This window comes from Felis catus, chromosome B3, assembly GCF_018350175.1.
Source record: "Felis catus isolate Fca126 chromosome B3, F.catus_Fca126_mat1.0, whole genome shotgun sequence".
NCBI lineage: Eukaryota > Metazoa > Chordata > Mammalia > Carnivora > Felidae > Felis > Felis catus.
Window position 1 is genome coordinate 51,652,734 of NC_058373.1, and position 24,416 is coordinate 51,677,149.

The following is a 24,416-nucleotide window of genomic DNA, read 5'->3' on the forward strand; positions in this document are numbered from 1 at the left end:
TAGTTATAAAGGCCTAAGGTGCCCATTAATTATAGTAAATACAGTCAGTTCTAATAAACCTGCTACAAAACTAGTATTAACATCCTTGGAAAATAACCTACTTACTTAAGAGCAAATGCTAGGTGAATTCTTCCCATTGCCCTTTTTTGGTTATTTCAACACTAGACAATTGCTGGAGGGTAATTAGGAGTCAGAAATGAAACTCACATCAGCTTACTGTATCATTTCTTAGTAGCTCTGGCCTAATACAGTGCACCCGTTGTAATGCCACTGCTCAGCTAGGGATTTTAGGAATATCTATAGAGAAGTCACGAGGCTGTTTGTTGGTTAGAATGCCTGGGTTCCTGTCCTGACTTCACAATTTTGACCTTAAGTCACTTAACTTCTAAAAACCTCAGTTTCCTCCGTTCTAAAATAAGAATGATAAATCTCTTTTGCCTATCTCAGAGTTGTGACAATCATATAATAGATTTTAAGAAATTTTGTGAATCTTTAATGTACTATATAAATAAAAGATACTTATTTACATTTTATTTAACTTTCTACCAAACCATTTTTTAGCTTTAGAAAATTATTATTAGGCAGAGAGAGGAACACCGAGAATCCAAAGCAGGAACCCAAGCCATTAGTGCAGAGCAGGATATGGGGCTCAAACCCACAAACCAGAGATCATGACCTGAGCCGAAGTCTGACGTTTAACCAACTGAGCCACCCAGGTGCCCCTGGAAAAGTACTTTTTAACTGTCTTGACCTAAATCTGAATGTCCTTAGTTTATCTTCTTTATCAGTAAAATTAGTTCTGCTGGACATAAGAGTTTTAATAATTGTACCATGTTTCCAATTTCTGTTTTTCAATAGAATATCTAACATGGATTGTATCAAATGGTAGTTTGCAATTTTCTAAAACTATAATTGTCACAAAAACAGTTAGCTTTTCATGATCCTTTCTGGTACCTAAAAGGAAAACTTAATTTGGCCACTGTATTTTTCAAGCTACTAATATTCGGTTTTTCATGCTCTTGTTTTAAATATAATCATACAACATTTACTAAGTGCCCAGACACTCTTCTCAATATTTTACACATATTGGCATACTTAATCCTTCCACTAAACTATGAGAGTAAACTAGAGTAAACTCCAGTTTACAAATGAGGACCCTAGGACTGGAGAGCTTATGTAACTTGCCCAAGGTCTTACAAAGCTAGTAAGTGGCAGAGCCAGGATCCAAATTAGACTTTTCTGATTTTTATGTGTTGCTATGAATTTCTAGTGTTTGGGTTTAAACTTGCCTAAATTCTTAAGAAATAGCTTGTTTCTGTATCACATCAAAAACATGGTACTGCAACTGTATTAGATATATTTTTAAATTCACATTTATTGTATTTCTGTGTCGTGCTCTACCAAATTACATGCTTTGAGAACGACTCTTAATATTAACATAGTTTTATATTTTAGAATACTCTTTTTTCTACCTGTGAGTAGTTGTTTTTTCACAAATTAAAAGTATCAAATATTAGCTTACCAGATGTTAGACTCTGAGTATTTATAAATATGAGCATATGTATAAGACAATTATGTTTGGACATAGTTTCTTTAGAATATTTGAGTTTATTCAGTACTTTAGAAAAAAACTCTTAGACATTGTTTTATTAAAGTGTGTGTGTGTGTAGATCTAGATCTGTAGATGATTAGCATTACCACCCAAGATGTAACATCTCAGTACATATTAGGGATAAGACCAAAATTACTTAAATGTTATCATTAAAATTAATTATTTTCCTAGCAGAAGACTATACCACTGAAACATTCAAGTGTCTGGCGGAAACATAATTTTCATTCCTTAGATGGGACCTCAACCAGAGCTTTTCATCCTCGAACTGGATTGCCTCTTCTCTCAAGTCCTGTAAGGTTTCTTTCTCTTATTTCATATTAATACTTGAAAACATCTAAAATGTTTACAAATTATTTTATCTGAATTGTAATTGAAAAAAATTTAAATGCACTTTTTTAGTGCATTAAAAAATTTTTTTTTAATGTTTTTTATTTTATTTTTGAGAGAGACAGAGACAGAGTGTGAGCTGGGGAGGGGCAGAGAGAGAGAGAGAGAGAGAGAGAGAGAGAGACAGACAGACTCCAAAGCAGGCTCCAGGCTTCGAGCTGTCAGCACAGAGCCTGATGCAGGGCTCAAACCCACAAACCTTGAGATCATGACCTGAGCTGAAGTCAGCTGCTTAACCAACTGAGCCACCCAGGCACCCAAAAAATGTAAATGCCTTTAAAAGGAATTTCCAGTTAGAAACCACTTTTTAATATATTTAATAGCTATGTGTTAATATGAGAAAAGACTAAAAATATGAAAAAAATTAGGATTATAAAATTTCTCTGAAATTCTTTTGTCTAATCTTTTAATTATTACTAAATATAAAGAAAATATTTAGTGTCAAGTGGGTTTGTATAAATAAATTTGTATCTGAAGCTGGTTGACATCACCAGCTGAGTTATTTGGGAATCAGATTTGTGGTTGTTTTTGATTTGGAACCCATGCAGCATTTTATTTTGAGACATACAAATCTCCCCACTCTACATTTACAAATAGATTTGTAGATCTGACTGCAATGGTTAGGAGTCTTGCTTTGGAATCACCCTGACTTCACCCTAGCATAATGTCTGCTTTAGTATTATGGGGATGATTAATATAATTCCTAACACATAGTAAGCTATCAGTTGTTAGCTGGTATACCTGCAATTTCAGTTAAACCTGAGTCAAGTGATCAATATCAGGGAGAAGTAAAAGCATATATATTTTGCTACTGATAGAAGATAATTTTTGGTGCTTTGCGTGTTTTTTTTTTTTAAGTTATTTATTTATTTTGGGAGAGATAGACAGTGTGAGTCGGGGAGGGGCAGAGAGAAAGGGAGACAGAATCTCAAGCTGGCTCTGCACTGCCAGTGTAGAACCCAATGTAGGACTCAAACTCATGAAACCGTGAGATCATTCCTTAAACCAAAACCAGGAGTTGGACGCTTAACTGACTGAGCCACCCAGTCACCCTACTTTATCTGTGTTTTTTTAAGTAAACTCTAAGGATACAATATCTGGCCTACGTTCAAAAAATAATTATTGAATAAGAGACCTTGAATTTAAATTTATAACTTGGACCTTAGGTGTTTGTCTTAGAGAAGCTGAATTCCAAACAACTTAAAATAACCCCAAACATTTGACCTAGGTATGAGGTGCTTTCGAAAGACCCAAGTGATCAGGAAAAAAGATTTGTCAGCATCATACTGATAAAAAGAGCATTGTAGACTTCTGTTCAGCATGGTAGACTGAGTTCATCTACAAAGACTCTTCCTCCTCAAAGACGGAAATCATGGATAGAATATAACCTTTAATAAAAATAATATATAATACCTGATATAACCTTTAAGTACATAATATAATGTAAGAGAAAGAAAGATAAATCTCCAAATACTCATATGAGGCAAATTATGGCCCTCTGGGATATCTGAACCTAATATAGTGCTAGGGTTTAATGCCTCTGCTGGGACAGGTACAAACAGGGGGTAGGGATGCAAGGACTTATGAACTTGAAAAAACTAAATAGAAATTTTAAATATGAAAAATATTTTAATTGCTGTATACACACACAACATGTGTGCCTACAAATACAGAAGGATTAACATTGAATCAGAATCAGCTGTATAGCAATGTAGTGATGGGTGGACAGATGCTAAGAAAGTATCTTGAATAAAGTACAGAAAGGAAGAGAGTTGGTAAAATATGGAAGAGCCATGGAGGATTAAATGAGATGCTGAATAGAAGTGTAGTACAAATTCTAAAAGTAGAACTAAGTGGAACAAAGAAAATGCAGTATCAGAAGAAATGAAGGTAAAGAACTTTTCAGAATTGAAGACATGAGAATTTAGATTGAGAACTTCACATTAAGTTCTTTTTTTATATATAATTTTTTTAAAGTTCATTTTGAGAGAGAGCACAAGCAGGGGAGGGACAGAAAGAGAGGGAGAGAAAGAATCCCAAGCAGGCTCTGCAGGGTCAATGCTCAAACTCAGGAAACTGTGAGACCATGACCTGAGCCAAAATCAAGAGTCAGACGTTTAACCAGCTGAGCCACCAAGGTGCCCCCAATTAAGTTCAAGCTACAAAAAATAGCATGGTGCACTCATGAAAATCTCAAAAATATTGAGATTGCTTAGACATTCAGTATTATCTTTTTTCTTAATGACGAATGTACTGTATACAATACATATTTATTCTAGTAACAAGTCTTTTTAACTTGCATGTTGTATGTGATTTTAACTTTAGTTTACATTTGGGTCTTTTATTTTTAGGATATTTTCAGCTAGATGGTGGTTGGATCATGGTCTTAAATGTAATGTGTGGTATACAATGGTGGTTGAACATCTGGAGCAGTATTTTTCAAACCTATTCTTTGTGAAGCCCCAGAGTTCTTAGAAATGCACAGTGGGTAGGGAGGGACAAAGGAGCAGCAGAGTTGGCAGGACTCCAGGCTCCCATCACCATTTATTTTTTTTGTTGTTGTTTATTTGAAAGCTCTAAGTCTTTTACTCCCTTCATAAAATACAGAAGTACAGTTGACCCTTGAACAACACGTATAGAATACATATAACATACAAAATATGTGTTAATTGGCTATTTATGCTGTTGGTAAGGCTTCCAGTCAACAGTAGGCTATTAGTAGTTAAGTTTTTGGGGATCCAAAACTTTTTGTGGATTTTCAACTGCAGAGGCTGGGCGGGGGGGATTAGTGCCCCCTAATCCCTGTGTTGTTAGAGGGTTAACTGTATATAAAGTAAAAAAGTATAAGTCTTATTATATATTGAGATTCCATGTAAGATTTTGTTTTAGAAAAAACATTCTGCTTCTTAAAGAGTCAAAACCTAATCATTTATTTTTTTTCTACCAGTTAATAACATGAGAAATAAGGACAATATGTAATAAAGAGTATGATTATAAGTAGACTGGGGAGAAGTTATAGTATTTGTAAAATATGCTTAACTTTCATTTGAAAAGTGTTCTATCAATTCAAGGAAAAATTACAGTCTTTTTAAATATCACAAATGATTGTTTTGACCTTAGGTTCCTCAAAGAAAGACACAATCAGGTTGCTTTGATTTGGATTCTTCATTACTGCATCTGAAAAGCTTATCATCTGGAAGGTATTTATATTAAAACTGATTTGTGTATTTGAAATAATATACTAATTTCTAGTCTTGTGTAATAAATGTTTACTCTAAAAATCACAATTCTAATAGGAATATTATTTTCTAGTTGGGTATCATTTTCAATATTAATTTCACACAGTTATTAAGGATGAAGGGAGAAATTAAGACAATGAGTAGCTAGTGTATATTGGTCATCATAATAAATACATTGGTTTTAGCACTTAAGTAAGTTTGAATATTTCTGGTCATTCACCTCCTCCTTTACCTTACACTTCTTTGCAAAAAAAAAAAAAAAAAGCCTTGGAAATGTGTCCATGTTGACAAATAATACTCTCCTTATTTTCTTTAGTCACATAATTTTGCCTTTATATTCTCATTTTTAACTGAAAATGAAGACTGATAAAGAAGACTGCATTATATATTTCTAGCAGATGCCACTATGTGATATAAATTCTGCCTTGAAACCTTCTAGGATATTACTTATATTTTTTTTTGTCAAATATTAGAACAAAGACCATAAAATCTAATCAGGAATTTAAACTAGATATTTCATATCTTAAAATTTGGTTGGATTAATTTTTTATCATGTAGTTTAAGTAAAATGGATCAAATTCTCCTAATTTAATTTTATACAAAAAATAAATTAGAAAATACTGTGCTTAATGTGTTTGTCTGCTGATTTTCTTTTTAATAGTCATCGACCGTGTTTAAACACTGAAGATGATCCAGATATTCATGAAAAACCATTTCTGAGTTCTAGTGCTCCACCCATAACAAGTCTTAGTCTCTTAGGAAATTTTGAGGTAATGTTTTTGAAAACTATTTTAAGAGTTGAAGTTTCTTAACCTAGACCTAGGGTGTTATTTATGTCATTTGTTTGTGAAAGGGAAATAAATAAATGGATTGTATTTTTTCAAAGCCTTGAAATCTTTCCCTTTTCCTTTCTGTGAGAAGTGAAGTTAGAATTGTTGGTACTGCCATCTTATAACTGGGTACCTTGTAGGGGAGTTAGAGGACTTAGGTAAACTGGAGTGAGGTGTCTGTTACTCTAGCCAGAGAAGGGACTTGACCACACCTTACCTGATAGTACTGGTTCTGAGTCCCAGGAAGGAGGATGGTGGACTGATAGGAGCCCCTTCATGATCAAGGAGGTTAATTTTCAAAATCAAATGTTTTTTTTGTACTATACTTGTAACTCTTTTGCAAATCTAAATCTATTCTCTTTTTATTTTTGGGAAAGGGAGAGCAAGCAGAGCAGAGGAGGGGGGGGAGGGAGGGAGGGAGGGAGAGAGAGAGAGAGAGAGAGAGAGAGAGAGAGAGAGAGAGAGAGAGAGAGAGAGAGAATATCTTAATCTTACGCAGGCTCCTTGCTTGACGCAGAGCCCAACATGGGGCTTGATCCCATGACCCTGAGCCAAAATCTGGAGTAGGATGCTCAACCAACTGAGCCACCCAGGCACCCCTAAAACTATTCTAAAATAAGATTATTTTAAAAAATGGAATGGTTAGTCTCCAATAATGTGCTATTATTTTATTTAATAAGAATATTTCTACTTGGGATCAAGTGTACTATTGGATTAGCTACCTTTAATTAGAAAACAGCCTTGAACATTGAATCACTATGTTGTACACCTGAAACTAATATTGTATGCCAACTGCACATCAATTAAAAAAAAAAACAACCTGAAACATAAGCCTGTAAATGGAGTTTTAAAAGTGAATTTATGGGGCGCCTGGGTGGCGCAGTCGGTTAAGCGTCCGACTTCAGCCAGGTCACGATCTCGCGGTCCGTGAGTTCGAGCCCCGCGTCGGGCTCTGGGCTGATGGCTCAGAGCCTGGAGCCTGTTTCCGATTCTGTGTCTCCCTCTCTCTCTGCCCCTCCCCCGTTCATGCTCTGTCTCTCTCTGTCCCAAAAATAAATAAATGTTGAAAAAAATAAAAATAAAAAAAATAAATAAATAAAAGTGAATTTAATTGGTGAGGTTTTTTTATGGGAAAATAATGTAAAATTAGTAGTTTTAATTTAAATAGCTTTACTGGAGTTATGGCAGTTTGATATGTTAACAGTATGCTGTATTTAAAACTGTATTTGATTTTGAAGCTGTCTTTCAAAGTTTTAAAATAGTTATAAGTTGATTTCTTTTCCAGTCACTTTTAAGGTTACTTCAGAACTGTTGAACTCTCTATTCTCTGTCATTTTAAAATGGCATGAGGCCATTGTGAGTATCACTTATTCTGCAACCTTTGTAGTAAAAGAAAATTTGTGAGTGGGGAAAAAGAGCATCTCATATGTGAAAGCCTTAGGAAAGAGAAGATGGTTAAAAGATCAGTACATTGGAATGTTATTTGTGCAGATATGCATATATTTTCACTTGACTTCAGTAGAAAAATACAGAGAAGTTCTGAGACTGTCCAACCCATAAGTTCTCTTTAATTTATAGTTGTCCTTTGTATCAAGAGTTTATTTCTTTTTATTTCCATTATATTGATATACCACTATTTGTTTATTTACTCACTTGATTCTAGGCCTTTGGGTCGTTTCTAGTTTGGGGCTATTACAAATAAAGCTGCTGTGGATATTCATGGATGCATTTTTGTGTGGACATAAGTTTTCATTTTGTTTGGGTAACTACCTAGGAATGGAATGTCTGGGTAGTATGGTAGGTATATCTTTAACTTCTTTTAAGAAACTGCCAAGGTGTTTTCCAAAGTGGTTATACCATGTTTAATTCCTACTAGTAGTGTATGGGGGTTCTAGATCATCCACATCCTTGCCAGTGTTTGCATGGGTCAGTCGTTTTAATTTTAATCATTCTAGTAGTTTTGCAATGCTGTTGAACTGTGGTTTTAATTTGTATTTCCCTGATTACTCATACTGTTGAGCCTCTTTTCTGTGCTTTATCATTTAGCTTTTCTTTCCCAAGTAAGCACATAATGTTTTCCAAATAATTATTTTTTTCATTTATGTTTTTTGAGAGAGAGAGAATGAGGGAATGCAAGCATGGGAGAAAGACAGAGGGAGAGAATCCCAAGTACGCTACTCGCTCAGTATGGAGCCCAATGTGGGCGTCCAGCCCACGGCCTTGGGATCATGACCTGAGCAGAAATCAAGAGTTGGACACTTAACCAGCTGAGCTACCCAGACGCCCCTGAAGAGCAATAGATTTTAATTTTAGTTTTGTTAAATGTCCAATTTATTCTTTTCTTTCATGGATCTTAATTTTGATAGTGCATCTGAAAAATCTAACCCAACACTTCTCCACCATGGCACTATTGATATTTGAGCCAGATAATTCTTTGTTATGGGATCTGTTTGATGCATTATACGATATTTAGTAGAATCTTTGGCCTCTGTCCATTAGAGTTCAGTACCATTGTCTGCCCCTTACCCCCCAGGTATAGCAGTAAAAAATATCTCTAAACATTGACACATGTACCGTGGTTGAGAACTATTTGCTTGACCCCAAGGTCACAAAACTTTTTGCCTACAAGTTTTATTGTTTTAGCTCTTACATTTAGTTGTATGATCCATTTTGAGTTAAGATTTATATATGATATGTAGTTTATAGTCCAGTTTCATTTTTATGAACATGAATGCCCAATTATTTTAGAATTGACATGAACTAATGTGAGTTCTCTAACATGTTATTCTTTCTTTTTAAAAAAAAAAATCTAATGTTTATTTTTGAGAGAGAGAAAGACACGGAGTGCAAATGGGGGAGGGGCAAAAAGAGAGGGAGACACAGAATCCAAAACAGGTTTCAGGCTCTGAGCTGTTAGCACAGAGGCCAACGCAGGGCTCAAACTCACAAACTGCCAGATCATGACCTGAGCTGAAGTCAGATGCTTAACTGACTGAGTCACCCAGGCACCCCTATTCTTCCTTAAAATTGCTTCAACTATTGTAGTTCCTTTCCCTTTCATCATGTAAATTTTAGAGTTAGCTTACCTATTCCTACAAAACAGACTGCTGAGATTTTGTTTGGATTGCGTTGATAATAGGTCAATATGTGGAAAAGTGACATCTTAAGAATATTAAATCTTTATATTTTTAAGGTTTTTAAAGTAATCTCTAAACCCAACATGGGGCTCACTTAAAACCATGAGATCAAGAGTTGCATGCTCTACTAACTGAGCCAGCCAGGTGCCCCTAAAATGTTTCTCACACGTAGCAAGTTAGCACTAAATTGTTAAAAGTGATTATGTCATCAAGTGAGCTTGAGAGTGTTAACAAGATTTTAAGTGCTTCTCTGTGTCTAGCACCTTGAATAGGCTCTATGAAGGGTAAGAAAATTTCTATTATACCTGCTCTGGTAGAACATAGTTTTATTTACAGAGATAAGAATAACATATTAAATAATTAGGTTTGAACAGTGGTGAAGTTTAAGGATAGTTCAGTGTGCATTGGAATAGTGAGAGGAGGCCAAACTTCATAGGATTGTAGAAGATTGAGAGAGAAAAGTTGATTTCGGTTCAAATGAACATCTGAATAAGGACTTGAAAATAGTAGCAACTTTTTTTTTTAGGTTTAACCTGTCATTTATTTTTATTTTTAATTTAATTTGATTTTAATTCCAACATAGTTAACATACAGTGTTATATTAATTTCAGGTGTACAATGTAGTGATTCAACAATTCTGTACATTACCCTATGCTCTTCAATGACAAGTGCACTCTTTAATCCCCATCACTTATTTCACCCATCCCCCCACCCACCTCCCCTCTGGTAACCATCAGTTCTCTATAGATGAGAGTCTGCTTCTTGGGTTAACGCTCTTGGGTTAACGCTTTTTCCTTTACTTGTTTGTTTTGTTTCTTAAATTCTACATGAGTGAAATCATACGGTAATTGTCTGTGATTGATTTATTTTGCTTAGGATTATACTCTCTAGCTCCATCTATGTTGCAAATGCCAAGGCTTCATTCTTTTATATGGCTGAATAATACTTCATTGTGTTTGTGTGTGTGTGTGTGTGTGTGTGTGTGTGTGTGTGTGTGTGTGTAGCAGTGTGTATATATATATATATATATATATGTATATATATATATATATAGCAGTATAACTGTGTGTATGTGTATAGATACTTACACACACACACACACACACCCTATATCTTACATTCATGTATTGTAGGCTGCTTCCATAATTTGGTGATTGTAAATAATGCTGCTGTAAACACAAGGGTGCATGTATCCCTTTGAATAGTGTTTTTGTATCTTTTCTGTACATGTCTAGTAGTGTGGTTACTGGATTGTAGGGTAGTTCTAGTTTTTAACTTTTTGAGGAACCTCCATGCTGTTTTTTTCTTTCTTAATTTGTTTTTTAACATTTTTTGAGAGCGGGAGAATCAACAGCACATGCAGGGGAGGGGCAGAGAGAGAGGGAGACACAGAAACTGAAGCAGGCTCCAGGCTCTGAGCTGTCAGCACAGAGCCCAGCATGGGGCTCAAACCCACAAACTGTGAGAGCTGAGCTGAAGTTGGAGGCTTAACCGAATGAGCTGCCCAGACACCCCAGAAACCTCCATACTGTTCACCACGGTGCCTACACCAGTTTGGATTCTCACCAAGAGTACAAGAGAGTTCCTTTTTCTTTACATTTTTGCCAACACTTATTGTGTTTTTTATTTTAGCCATTCTGACAGGTGTGAGGCAATATCTCATTGTAGTTTTGATTTGCATTTCCCTAATGATGAGGGATGTTGAGCATTTTTTCATTTGTCTGTTGGCTACCTATATGACTTCTTTGGAGAAGTGCTTGTTCATATCTTCTGCCCATATTTTAGTTGGATTATTTTTTTTTGGGTGTTGAGTTGTGTGAGCTCTTTGTATATTTTGGATACTAATCCTTTATCATATATGTCGTATGCAAATATCTTCTCTCATTAAGTTACCTTTTAGGTTTGTTGATTGTTTTCTTCGCTGTGCGGAAGTTTTTTATTTTGATGTAGCCCCAATAGTTTATTTTTGCTTTTATTTCCCGTGTCTCAGGAGACATATTTAGAAAAATATTGCTGTGGCTGACATCAGGGACATTACTGCTTGTGCTCTCTTCCAGTATTTTTATGGTTTTAGGTGTCTCACATTTAGGTCTTGAATCCATTTTGAATTATTTTTGTGTATGATGTAACGAAGTGGTCCACTTTAATTCTTTCATATGTAGCTGTCTAGTTTTCTCAACACCATTTGTTGAACAGACTGTCTTTTTCCCACTGGATTTTCTTTCCTCCCTTGTCAAAGATTAATTGACCATATAGTTGGGGGTTTATTTCTGGGTTTTCTATTCTGTTCTATTGATCTATTGTGTCTATTTTTGTGCCAGTACCATACTATATTGATGACTACAGCTTTGTAATATAACTTGAAGTCTGGAATTATGATGTCTCCAGCTTTGCTTTTCTTTTTCAAAATTGTTTTGGTTGGGGTACCTGGGTGGCTCAGTCAGTTAAGTGTCCAACTTTTGATTTCCACTGAGGTTATGATCTCACAGTTCATGGGTTTGAGTCAACATGCTTGGGATTCTCTCTCTTCCCCTTTCTGCCCCTCCCCTGCTTGCACTCTTTCTTAAAATAAACTTTAAAAAATTTCTCTTGTTATTTGGGGTCTTCTAGGGTTCCATATAAATTTTAGTATTTTTTCTCTAGTTCTGTGAAAAATGCTGTTGTTATTTTGATAGGGGTTGCATTAAATATGCAGATGTCTTTGGGTAATATAGAAATTTTAACTATATTTGCTCTTCCAATCCATGAGCATATAATATCTTTTCATTTCTCGTGTGTCCTCTTTAATTTCTTTCATCATTGTTTTATAGTTTTCAGAGTATAGGTCTTTTTACCTCTTTGATTAGGTTTATTCCTAGGTATCTTACTATTTCTGGTACAATTTTAAGTAGGATTGTTTTCTTAATTTCTCTTTTTCCTGCTTCCTTATTAATATATAGACATGGAACAGATTTCTGCACACTGATTTTGTATCCTGAGACTTTACTGAATTCATTTATCATTCTAGTAGTTTTTTTGGTGGAGTCTTTAGGGTTTTCTAAATATAGGATCATGTCATCTGCATAGAGTGATAATTTTACTTCTTCCTTACCAATCTGGATTCCTTTTTTTCTTTTTGTTGTCTGATTGCTGTTGCTAGGACTTCAGAGTGGACACCCTTGTCTTGTTCGTGATCTTAGGGGAAAAGCTCTCAGTTTTTCCCCACTGAGTATGATTTTAGCTGTGGGTTTTTATTTAAGGCCTTTATTGTGTTAATGTATGTTGCCTCTAAACCTACTTTGTTGAGGGATTTTATTATGAATAGATATTGTACTTGATCAAATGCTTTTTCTGCATCTGTTGAAATGATCATATAATTTTTATCTTTTTTCTTATTGAAGTGACTATCATGTTTATTGATTTTCAAATACTGAACCATCCTTGCATTCCTGGAATAAATCCCACTTGATAGTGAGAAATGATTTTTTTAACATATTGTTGGATTCTGTTTGAGTAGCAACTATTTTTTTGGTACCAGAAATCATAGTAATGTTTTTCTTTAAATGAAAAAAGAAATGAATGTGTTAACTTCTAAAATTTGTTTCTTAAAATTTATTTTGTCTTCCAGGAGTCTGTCTTGAACTATCGTTTAGATCCTCTTGGCATTGTTGATGGTTTTACTGCTGAGGTAGGGGCAAGTGGTATTTTCTGCCCCACACATTTGACTCTTCCAGTTGAAGTGTCATTCTACAGTGTTTCAGATGATAATGCTCCATCTCCTTATATGGCAAGTATTTTAAAAAATTGTCTCTGTCTGCTAAAATCAACCAATTAAATCGCAAGTGTCTTTAAATTTAAAGAAATTTAATACTGCATTGTGGTAATACTTGAAAACATAAAGCATTTCCTAAGAGAAAATTGAAGGCTGAATAGAAACAAAAGTACTGACATGTTATCTCACAACTTCTTTCTGAGCTAGCTCTAACAACAAATATCCTCTTTTGCATTTGAGGATCTGCTGAAAATTTTCTTGTTTCTATGTGATTTAAAAACATGATAAAACTTTTATTAGTGACACTATGATTTCATATCTTGCTGAATTCAGACAAATTCTCAAGTACTTACTATATACTCTGGTCCCATGAGTGTTGCCTTCACATGTGATCCTCATTTCAGGAAGATTTAGGTAAAGATTTGTTGAGTTATTAAGTCTTCAGTGAGACTCTTTCACTCTCTTTATGCTGTTTGTTTGGAGACCATTTTTTTCTAATCCTAGAGTTGTTTAGAATACTAGCTATTTCTGTTTTCCACCCTGATGTTCTAGTGGAGAGTAGGATAGCTAAGTAAAAGCACAGTTTTGACTCAATGATCCCATGATTACGTCTTTCCCATTTTGTTATTCTGATCACTTGAGAATAAAATAAGCCTTTAACTGCAAAAATGATACTGAGTTTTGGTGCATGTTTGGTATCAGCCCTTTTATAAAAGACAAAGAATGAGAAGTGGCTAACCCTGCAATTCTATACATAGTTTACAGTAATGGTCTCAAATAAGGGGTCACATCTGTGTTTTCATGTTAGGTCTTACTTTGAGAAATACAGACTGCTATAGTTATAGAAATATACAGCCCTGGCCTTGCTATTTGAATTTTCTAGCTTCCCACTTGGCCCAATTGCTTCCTCTAATATCCTTCTCCACAACCTTCTAGATTTTCAAGAAAGAACTAAAGGTTGTGAAAAGAGAAATCTATGTAATAGACAACAAAGGAAAGGAAGTTACACATTTTTAGGGACTTCAATATAGCCTACTCATTGTTGGCCCTGTTGGCTTAAGGAAAGTTGTTTTAGCCTTACTCCATTTTACTCTTAAAATGAAGAGCTTCATACTTCAGTGTTTCATACTTCGAATGAGAATACATAATGGTGTCTGCTCATTTATTGTAATCTGTCATTAATGTACAAAGCCCCCAATGACCATCAAGGTGGGTTAGAAACAAGATAAAAGAGTGAATGACTGAAATCAGCTCAAATAAATATTTTTGAGTGAAATTAACAAGGAAGAGAGAATTTGAACTATGCTTTTTAAAGAGTAGAACAGCATTTATCTTGACCTTGGTTGACATCTAAAAAGATAGGATTAGGGGCGCCTGGGTGGCGCAGTCGGTTAAGCGTCCGACTTCAGCCAGGTCACGATCTCGCGGTCCATGAGTTCGAGCCCCGCATCGGGCTCTGGGCTGATGGCTCAGAGCCTGGAGCCTGTTTCCGATTCTGTGTCTCCCTCTCTCTCTGCCCCTCCCCCGTTCATGCTCTGTCTCTCTGTGTCCCAAAAAAATAAACGTTGAAAAAAAAATTTAAAAAAATAAAAAATAAAAATAAAAAATAAAAAGATAGGATTAAATGATAAAGAGTTTTGTCACTCTCTCTAGAAAGTACACACAAATGGTTATAACTTTTGAATAGATACCAGAAAGAGTATGAAATCAGGTTATTGAGTTGAGTTTGTCTGTCCTTTAAGAATCCCTGACTTACTCAGTTAAGCATCCAACTTCGGCTCAGGCCATAGATCTCATGGCTTGTGAATTTGAGCCCAGCATTGGGCTGACAGCCTAGAGCCTGCTTCAGATCCTTTGTCTCCCTCTCTCTGCCCCTCCCCCTCCCTCCCTCCCTCCCTCCCTCCCTCTCTCTCTCTCTCTCTCTCTCTCTCTTTCTCTCTTTCTCTCAAAAATAAGCAAACATTAAAGAATCCCTGACTTACTTTTCTTTGATAATATTCTTTAGTAAACTTTCCATTTTGCAATTAAATTTTTTCTAAGTTAGTTTATTCATTAGGAATGGGTTCCTTTTGCAAATGACCCAGTCCAAATCTTAGACCACAAATCTTTCCTACTATAAATTAATAAAATTAATCATATTTATTTAGGGAATCTTATTTACGTTCTTGTAGTTTAGTGTGTTTTTAAAGGACTGATCACATTTTGATAATATATATCACAGACCAGCAGAACTGAGATACCAAATTCCTACTTGTTACCTTGGGACCTGTCATCACAAATAATACAAATGACTCACAAAAGATAATATTATGTACAGAAAATTCTGTTTTTGTGATATAGAACTGGTACAGGACTTTTCATGAAATAATTCCTTAAAGATTAACTCAAAAAGCCACATAATATCTCTCTCCAATTTGGGTATCACTGGTAAAAATGTTCTCCAACTGTTACATAGCAACATGTCACTGTTTAGAAACTATTGAATGGTGGAACCAGGTAGAATGGTCTAAAGAAGGCATGCCAGTGGTAAATTCATGGTACGACTTCAATTATCATCAGATTAACAAGACCATACGTTATCTTTCTCTATTTGTAATTCACCAAATTAAGATAAACTTCTTTCAGTTTTACTTACTGCATGCATATTCTCTATAGCAGAGTAATTTGTGGAGTTTTTGTGTAAGATTTTAATTCTGTTTATCTTCATCTTTCTTTTCCATCCTTAAATACCAGACAAAATGTATTTTTCTTCTTTATGTTAAATAAAATAACTTTTGGGGCACCTGGGTGGCTCAGTTGGTTAAGCGTTGGCTCAGGGTGGTAGGATTGAGCCCCACAATGGACTCTGCACTGACAGAGGAAGCCTGCTTGGGATTCTGTCTCTCTCCCCACCTTTCTCCCTCTCTCTCTGACCCCTCCCCTGCTTGTGCTTTCTCTCTGTCTCAAAATAAATAAACCTTAAGAAAATAAATACAATAAGTACAGTAACTTTTATAGGTAGAAACATGAATATTCTGACCAACTAAAATAAATTTAATTATTAAAAATAATTATTAAATAATTAAGTTACTTAAAATTACAATAATAAATAATAAAATTCCAAATAATTTCCCAATTTCTGTCTAAAATTTGTAATTTGCTAGTGCCCCTACTGATCTTAGGTTGCTTAGAGATGGTTGTGAAGTGTTGGCTTAACCTATAAAGTTTTAAAAATACACATACTCTTTATAAATTGATTTAATTATTGCTACCATGTTCTGAAAACTATTAGAATTGTATGTATCAAAGGAAATAAGCATAGGCTTAGTAGTAGTAGTTTTTGCCCCACCAGTTTTCTTACACGTATTTAGGGGAAGGAGGCAAGGAAAGCACAGTAATGTATTGCCTATAGCACTGTGATTATGAAAGGTAGCTATTATTTGGATATATTTTACTTTTTTTTCCTGGAACTAGGAAGAAGAGGGGCATTATATGTCACAGCTTTTTTCACATAAAGCAGATCATAAGAAATTGTTAAAGCTTCATTATTATTTTGGTTAGAGATGCAGTTTGTTAATATGCTGTTTTTATGCTTTAAATGACCACGCGGTAAATCACATTAGACAAGAACAACGTATGTCCTTTCAGTGCCCATTTCCACAAACATTTCCTAATATTAATGTGTTAATTTAACAGTCTAAGGATGGCATTTGATTCACATAGCAGAGTCTGGCTTTGCTTTTCACCTTTGTGCACTTTTTCTTTTTACCCACCAACCCTGGTCTTTCTTACAAATCCAGCAAAAATGTCTGATGGGACAGTCCTGTTTTATATTTACTTCAGTTGACATGTTTGGTCATGTACAATGTAAAATGATGGGATATGAAATGCAGAGCATGCATTTATTCTACTTAACTACTCAAAACTATTTCCCCAGTTAAAACCAATGAAACAGCCCCCCTTCTAAGAATTAAATATCACAGTTACCACCTGTGGTCATTTGGTCATCTTAGTTCTCTAGAAACTTGCATATATTCAATTCTAGCTTTCCTTGTTTTAATTTATACGTGCTTCCCGTTGTTTGGGTTTCTGTAGTGATTAGAACATCCTCAGAAAACTATGTTCTCTAGTATAGGGAAGTATAGTACTTCTTAAACTTTAATGTACATATGATATCATCTGGAGGATCTTAAAACTACAGCTTTGATTTGATAGATCTAGGGAGAAGCCATAAATTGTGCATTTCTAACAAGTTTATAGGTGATGCCGATTATGCTGGTCTATCTCTAGTCAGAAATCCATATATGTAATTTAACTCACTGACTAAAGAATTTACTTCACTATTGGCTAAGACTTAGACCCTTCTGCATTCTTTACTTTTTGTATGTCCAAAGAACAATAAATTAGTTGCTTTTTCATTTCTCTCTTTCCACATGATACAAGAAAATAATCTTGTCTTCTAATTGTATTTCCTTTTTAAGGAACTTCTATATTGTATATCTTAATGGAAATTTCAAACAGTGTAATGTTATTTATTTCAACATCTGCAGGAAGAACAGTAAATTATTTCCTTTTGGGTGGGGCCCTCAATATTTCATACTCAGAATGTATCTATTGATGGGAATGTTTTTGCATACAAATAGAATTCTAAAATTTTAGTAGTTACATGATTTATTATACTTATTTTAGCCTTTCATATACATATGCATCAGTTTGTACTCAATTTGTCTTCTTTTATTTCAAGGGTGTGATTACTTTAGAGTCCCTTGGTAAAAGGGGTTATCGAGTACCTCCTTCAGGAACAATACAAGTGGTATGTGTTTTATAGTCTACAATTGCAATAATCATTCTCTCACATACATATAGAACTTAGCCCTTTCTCCTGCTACTGCTGCTGCAACAACTTTGGTAAGTAACAGTGGGGCTGCAGCTTTCTTTGGAGTTTCCCTGCTCTGCCCCAGGAATGGCCATGTGGGGACCTCCATAAAAGGAAAACATTAATAATCTAATCAAGGTGAATGCTTTAGAAAAATAGTATATGACAGTTTACGTAACTTAAATAGAGCTGTTTTCAATGTAATTAGAACTTTACTAGTTCCTTCTATTTAATATAGTTAGTCAGACTGAGATTGACCTATTTAAAAGGAAACCTCAAATGCTAGTATTGCTTTGGCAGGAAAACTTGGGAAACAAAATTATATTATCCCTGGTGTAATAATTTCTAAATTAACCTACTAAAATGGTTACGCCAAGTAGAAATGTAGTCTGACAGATGTGAGGGCAGAGAAAGCATCTTTCCTTTTGGTGTAGGTGTTGATCTAGTTTTGGCTCAGGAGAATTCCTTGAGCCCAAAGCAGTCCTTCATCATCGTTGGTCTTGGTTTTTCAGAAGAGTAATTTGATATCAAGGCCAGTTTACAATTGGGTTCATCTCCAAGTCAGACCCAGGATAATCTTACATGCCCAAAAGTATATTATAAAGCTGGCTCTAGCAGACTGACAAGAATCTAACTGATATTTGTCAGTTATACCTCAAGAAAGTTGAAATTAAAAAAAAAAAAAAAAAAGTCTAGCTAAGTTCCTTATACTCAGGATCTGGTCTAATTCAACAAGCCTTTTTATGCCTTTTGGCCTCAATGTGATCAATGCTTCACCAGACCACTTTTACTCATCACTATTGTTCAAATACATCAAGGAGTCTTCTGTACATTTGCTTAGTTCACATCACACAGGGATGAAACATGGTATTATGTGATACATTTGTGTGCACATATTGCAATATATACATATATATATATACACACACATATATGTATATATATATAATTTCACTGAGGAAGAATCATTGCATATTAAAGTAAGACTTTTATGTTAAATGGATTTCTTGAACTAAAAAGAGTGATAATCATCTTGTTTTCTTGCCCTTGGCTATGTAGTTCATGTGAAAGCATGGAAAAGCTAGCTATCAGTTGTCATAATAATGAGGCATAAATCCCAAGGCAGCACGTTCATACCCCTTTGTTTGAGGACTACCAACTTTAATGATTAATTTTAAATCTGAAATTTAGGTGTGTCTTTCATTCCTTATATAGTTTAATTATTTATCAACATGGTTTGAACTTTTAGCTTGCTAGTTGTTGTGGTTGTTGAATGTATTAGCCTTAATCTTAAGACTCACTAGATTTCAAAAGTTGGATCATAATATTGATATATTTCTCATTTTGATTCAGTGAGTGATGTCCAGTGCCACGGATGAGCTTCTGAAAGCACGGGCACCAAGTTACCTATTGATGTGTTGGTAATTTGGTTAAAGTCAGATCAGCAGCTTGGGATCTTGTTTAAAAATTAGTACTTTAAAAAATAATATTCCTCTGGTTATTAATAGCCAAGTATCAATTGAATTTAATTCAGTCTTAACTAAGGATACATATTTTGGTCTATTATAATATTGATGATTTTACACTACAGTTTTTGAAACGAATCCAACTGTAAGAACATGAAGTATTATTTAGTCTACTTGGTAGCTAATAATACACCTTATTTTCTAAACTTGGAAAATTTTCCAAATAAGAAAAAGTCTCTTTAGAACATGTTTTTAATTTTATAGTAACTATACATACCTAGTATACCAAAAAGTCTAGTTTTACCTAGCTTTTTTATTTTAAAACAATTTCTATTTACTTATCAAAATGTGATGAAAATTAACATTCTGTTTTGAGTACTTTGGGTTTGACACACTTTAATAAAGCTAATGTTTGAAATAAGTGAACTGGAATTTTTTAATCCAGTAAGGGTGTATTTTGCTTACTTTAGTGGAAGCATTTGTAAAAATCTGAACAAAGAGTAAAAGTTTATATTGTGTAATAGGAAATTTGTGACTAAAGATTTTGATTTGTTACAGGAAATAAATTGAACCGTTTTTTAAAATAGTGAATATCTCTTCATAAACTTCTAAAATGTTATTAACTTTAGTTCCCAAAACTAAATTATATCCAGTGGGATTAACTTCTTATTAAAAAGTCTATTTTATTATTGGCACAATTATTTTGCATCAACTCAATAAATCACTTTTTTAAGAAAAATTTTTATATTGTTTCTTCAGACCTTATTTAACCCTAATAAGACTGTGGTGAAGATGTTTGTTGTGATATATGACTTACGAGATATGCCAGCTAATCATCAGACATTCCTACGACAAAGAACTTTTTCTGTACCTGTTAAACAAGAAATGAAGAGAAGCGTTAATAAAGAGAACATCCGACATACAGAAGAACGGTTATTGCGCTACCTCATACATCTGAGGTAATGTTTCCAATAAATATGAAAATATGTTACTTCAGAAGAACAACTCCAAATTTTTTTGTTTATTTTAACACATGTCACTCTAGACCAGTGCCCCCTTAGAATTTGCTTAATTTGGAAACTTTTCATATGCCAAGATGCAGAAAACACAGCATATCTTCCTTCATTCATTGTTACTTGTTGAATTAAGGAACTTTTCATTTATAGCTATGTAATGTAAAATATTTTATATCAAAACAAATTCTGACATATCTGGGGCAGTGAAGCACATTTTCTAAATCAATGCCGTTCAATGGAATTGTAATACGGGGGCGCCTGGCTGGGTCAGTCTGTAGAGCATGACACTCTTGATCTCAGGGTTGTGAGTTCGAGCCTAATGTTGGGTGTAGAGATTACTTAAAAATAAAATCTTAAAAATACTGTAATATGAACCGTATATGTAGTTCTGTATTTTTTAGTAGCCACATTAAAAAAAAGTGATAAGAGGGGTGCCTGGGGGGCTCAGTTGGTTAAATGTCTGACTTCCGCTCAGGTCATGATCCCATGGTTCATGAGTTCAAGTCCCCCGTTGGGTTCTGTGCTGACAGCTTGGAGCCTGCTTTGGATTCTGGGTGTCCCTCTCTCTGTGCCTCCTGCTTGTGCCCTGTCTCTCTCTCTCAATAATAAATATTTAAAAAATTTAAAAATAATAAAAATAAAGTGATAGAAAAAAATAAGAAACAGGAAAGATTGGGGTGCCTGAATGGCTCTGTCAGTTGAGTGTCCAACCTTGATTTCAGTTCAGGTCATGATCCCAGGGGTCATGGGATCAAGCCCTACATCAGGGTGCATGCTCAGCACAGCATGGAGCCACCTAATAATCTCTGTCTCTCTCTCCCTCTCCCTCTCTACCCCCATTTCCCCACTCACACTCTCCCCGAAATAAAAAAAATTTTAAAAAGGAAACAGGAAAGATTAATATATTTCCTTTAACCCAATATTCCCAAATGTTGTAATTTGAATATATAATCAACATAAAAATTATGAATGAGTTATTCTATGCTCTTCTATTGCACTAAATATTTGAAATCAAGTATAGGTTTTATACTAACAGGGCAACTCAGTTTGAACTAGCCACATTTCAAGTGCTCAGTAGCCACATGTCGCTAGTGGCTACTGTATCGGGCAGGGAAGTTTTTAACCCTCATTCATTCATTCAACAAGTATTTATGTGTTGAGTATGTTTCTGGGTACTAGGGAAACAGCAGTGTGAAAATCTCTTTTCTCATAGAGTTTATATTCTGGTAATTCCATCAGAAATACCTTTGCTCTAACTTGTACTACCCAGGTCACAGCACTAGATTTTGAAAAACCATTTGCCCTTGAGGTCTGTGTTGCCAGTATCCTGGGGTAAGGTTGTGGCCCTGAAATCCTAGTGCAGTTCGCAGGCAATGAGCAAATCTGTTGGTTGGGAGAGAGCTGAATAGTCTTTTGCCTGTAACTTTGTTCTTCGTAATTTTCAGATGCTATTTATAGTAAGTTCTTAACCACATCAGTGACAGTAATTCATTTTAGCCTAACTCCTTACTTCAAAGATCCTATTCTTGAGGAGGAGGCACCTCTCATCCAGGGCGCAGGCAGAAGACCTCTTTAATCTGCTGCTAATGGTGACTGCCAGCTTTTTTTCAAGAGATCTGCCTTGTGGTCATCAGGAGTACATGAAGACTGAGCTGTCCACTTAACCCCATACTTGAAAAAGTCTATTAATGGGTTCCCACATAGTACTGCTTATCCTGGGGTCTTCTGTCTGGTGTTCTACATCCTAAGGACATGTTGAACTGGAGCAATGTTTTTAAACCCAACTCTACACTACCTGACATGAGCCTAATGTGAATGTATACAGATTGTGAGAATGAAAATCTGAAAACAGACTCTGAAGACTTTTTTAAAAAGAGAAATGGTATGAAATAGCAGACCATAAGAATAGATCCCAGCCCAAGCTAGGATAAAATTCAACTCTCTCTAAACTTCCATTTGATACCATTCCTCTTGAAGTTTAACCACCATAAATAACCAACATTCTCCAAAGTAAACATGAACTACCCCAGCTTTTATATAATCCCCACAGAGTGATTAGATACTTTAAATGCTGTAAAGAAACCTCTTTGGGAAGTATACCATATATATGTATGAGTATGGTATACTTCCCAAAGCTCTCATTTTTCTCCTTCAGATTGAGAAGGTGAAAAAACTTCAGACAGATTGAAAGAGTGAGCTGGCGTTCAGCTCACATAAAACTGGTCACCAGATTTTTCAGGCTAATTTAGGAGTAAAATTCATAAACCCAAAGAGTATTTCTGCTATGCAAAGTGTAAACCAGAGAGATTAGCACAAAAGGATATGTTTGAATGTCTGCCAGATAAGTTTATATGACAAAAGACTCCAGCACCCTGTATTATGTTACAGGTATTAGCAGGGAATACAGTTCCATATACAGTATTGATAACCATTTTCATTTCACTACAAATTTTTGTCTTTTTAATGATGATTAGGCTTTATTAGCTAGCCATTACTGATGATAGCAGTAATTGTCCTCAGTAGTTGATTATTTTCTGTGGTGACTTCTCAAGTGTGGAATCCATTTTAATGTACTCACAACTGGGGGAGGGCAAGTTATATGAAATAAGGCAGTCTGTGTGACTGTAAGATGCTAGGGCTGCAAAGCCCAAATGTAGTATAATTGACTGATGTGAACTGAAACTTGACATTGTAGATAAGGGAAAGTGCATGTGTTATGGTGTCAGAGATTTAAAAAAAAAGGATCACATGTGAAACAAGCTTTATAGAAATAAGAAACATCTCTGGGGCACCTGGCTGGTTCAGTCAGAGGAACATGTGACTCTTGATCTCAGGGTCATGAGTTTGAACCCCACATGGGATGTAGAGATTATGTAAATAAAAAAATATCTCTGACATTGTAAGAAGGAAAGGGAGTATGGGATGTTTAGGGAATAGTAAGGAAGAGGCACTTAAATAGCAGCACATACTTTAGCAATGTAACACTAAGTATCTTGTTAAACAGTTACTCTTAATATTGGTAGCAAGACTCCTTGCTTTCAAAATTTACTGAACTTTATTTATTTTAAAGACTCATTCCTTGAAATAATGCATCTTTTTGTTTGTTTAGGTTCCAGAGTTCTAAATCTGGAAAGATCTACCTCCATAGAGATGTACGGCTCCTGTTCTCTAGAAAGTCAATGGAAGTTGATAGCGGTGCTGCGTATGAACTCAAATCTTACACTGAATCGCCAACAAACCCTCAGTTTTCACCAAGATGTTGATAAGGAGTGACAATTTAAAGCGTTCGCTCAGTACCCAAGTTTGAAAGTAAAAATTAGCATAGAACGGAGTGCACCAATTAACATCCAGGAGGGTGGATCCTCTCCTGTTATCCTGGACCAGTTTTTATTAAAGGATTCCTGGAATGAGATCCACATATTCCAAGTAGACTGGAAACACTCATGTCCTAATCCATTTTGTACTGTTGAAACCACTTCATTGGACGTGTTGCAATAGCAACCCCCCCTTCCCCAATTAGATTAGTGTTTACACATTTTATTTCTCAGTTATTTAATATTTAATGTTTTCCTTAATACTCAAGTGATGTTTGTCTCTAGTGTTCTAATGTAGCACAAATCCTATGTAAAATCATACTATGTATTTTTGACATTAATGTTGAAATCCAAAATATATGCACAAGTCTTTAATTTTGTGTGTGATGTGTTTTAAGTACTATTCATTTAATTTATTGAAAATGAGAATGAAATGTTGAGCTTCTTTAAGATTAACGCACTATGCAAGCATGTGTACTTTTTATATCTCCAAGGTTTAGTTTTTACAATATCCCATCCTGGTTGCTATCTCACATACTAGTCCTGTAACATGCTGTTTTTGGCAGTGCAACGTGGACTAAGCTGCTTCACATTCCCTTTGCAAATTCAGATCATTATGCCCATTCATATTCCTTCTAGAACTCCTTACTCCCAAAACAGTTCTATTTTTCCTTAATTGCTACTACAGAAGCTTTACATTAAATTGCTGTCCCATGCTAGATAACTTTTGCAAATTGTTAAAAAAAAATATGTACTTTGAAAACAAATTAATATTTATATTGTAAATATACGCAAAAACAAAGAAACGT

General features: G+C 34.9%; 1 protein-coding gene across 8 annotated transcripts in view; it reads left to right on the forward strand.

Annotated features, from left to right (window-relative positions):
- The window catches only part of FAM214A (family with sequence similarity 214 member A), a 115,124-nt gene extending 91,142 nt beyond the window's left edge, over window positions 1–23,982 (forward strand). For 5 of the 8 annotated variants that reach the window (XM_045059295.1, XM_045059298.1, XM_045059297.1 and 2 more), the window contains 7 exons: window positions 1,784–1,903; window positions 5,120–5,199; window positions 5,900–6,008; window positions 12,813–12,971; window positions 17,680–17,748; window positions 20,037–20,236; window positions 23,403–23,982. In XM_045059295.1, the coding sequence (XP_044915230.1) occupies window positions 1,784–1,903; window positions 5,120–5,199; window positions 5,900–6,008; window positions 12,813–12,971; window positions 17,680–17,748; window positions 20,037–20,236; window positions 23,403–23,556 (891 nt within the window). In that variant the 3' untranslated portion in view covers window positions 23,557–23,982. Of the gene's footprint in view, window positions 1–1,783; window positions 1,904–5,119; window positions 5,200–5,899; window positions 6,009–12,812; window positions 12,972–17,679; window positions 17,844–20,036; window positions 20,237–23,402 lie in introns of those variants that run through there. The other 3 variants (XM_045059294.1, XM_045059299.1, XR_002742932.2) reach the window with 3 other exon arrangements.
- The last annotated feature ends 434 nt before the right edge of the window (window positions 23,983–24,416 follow it).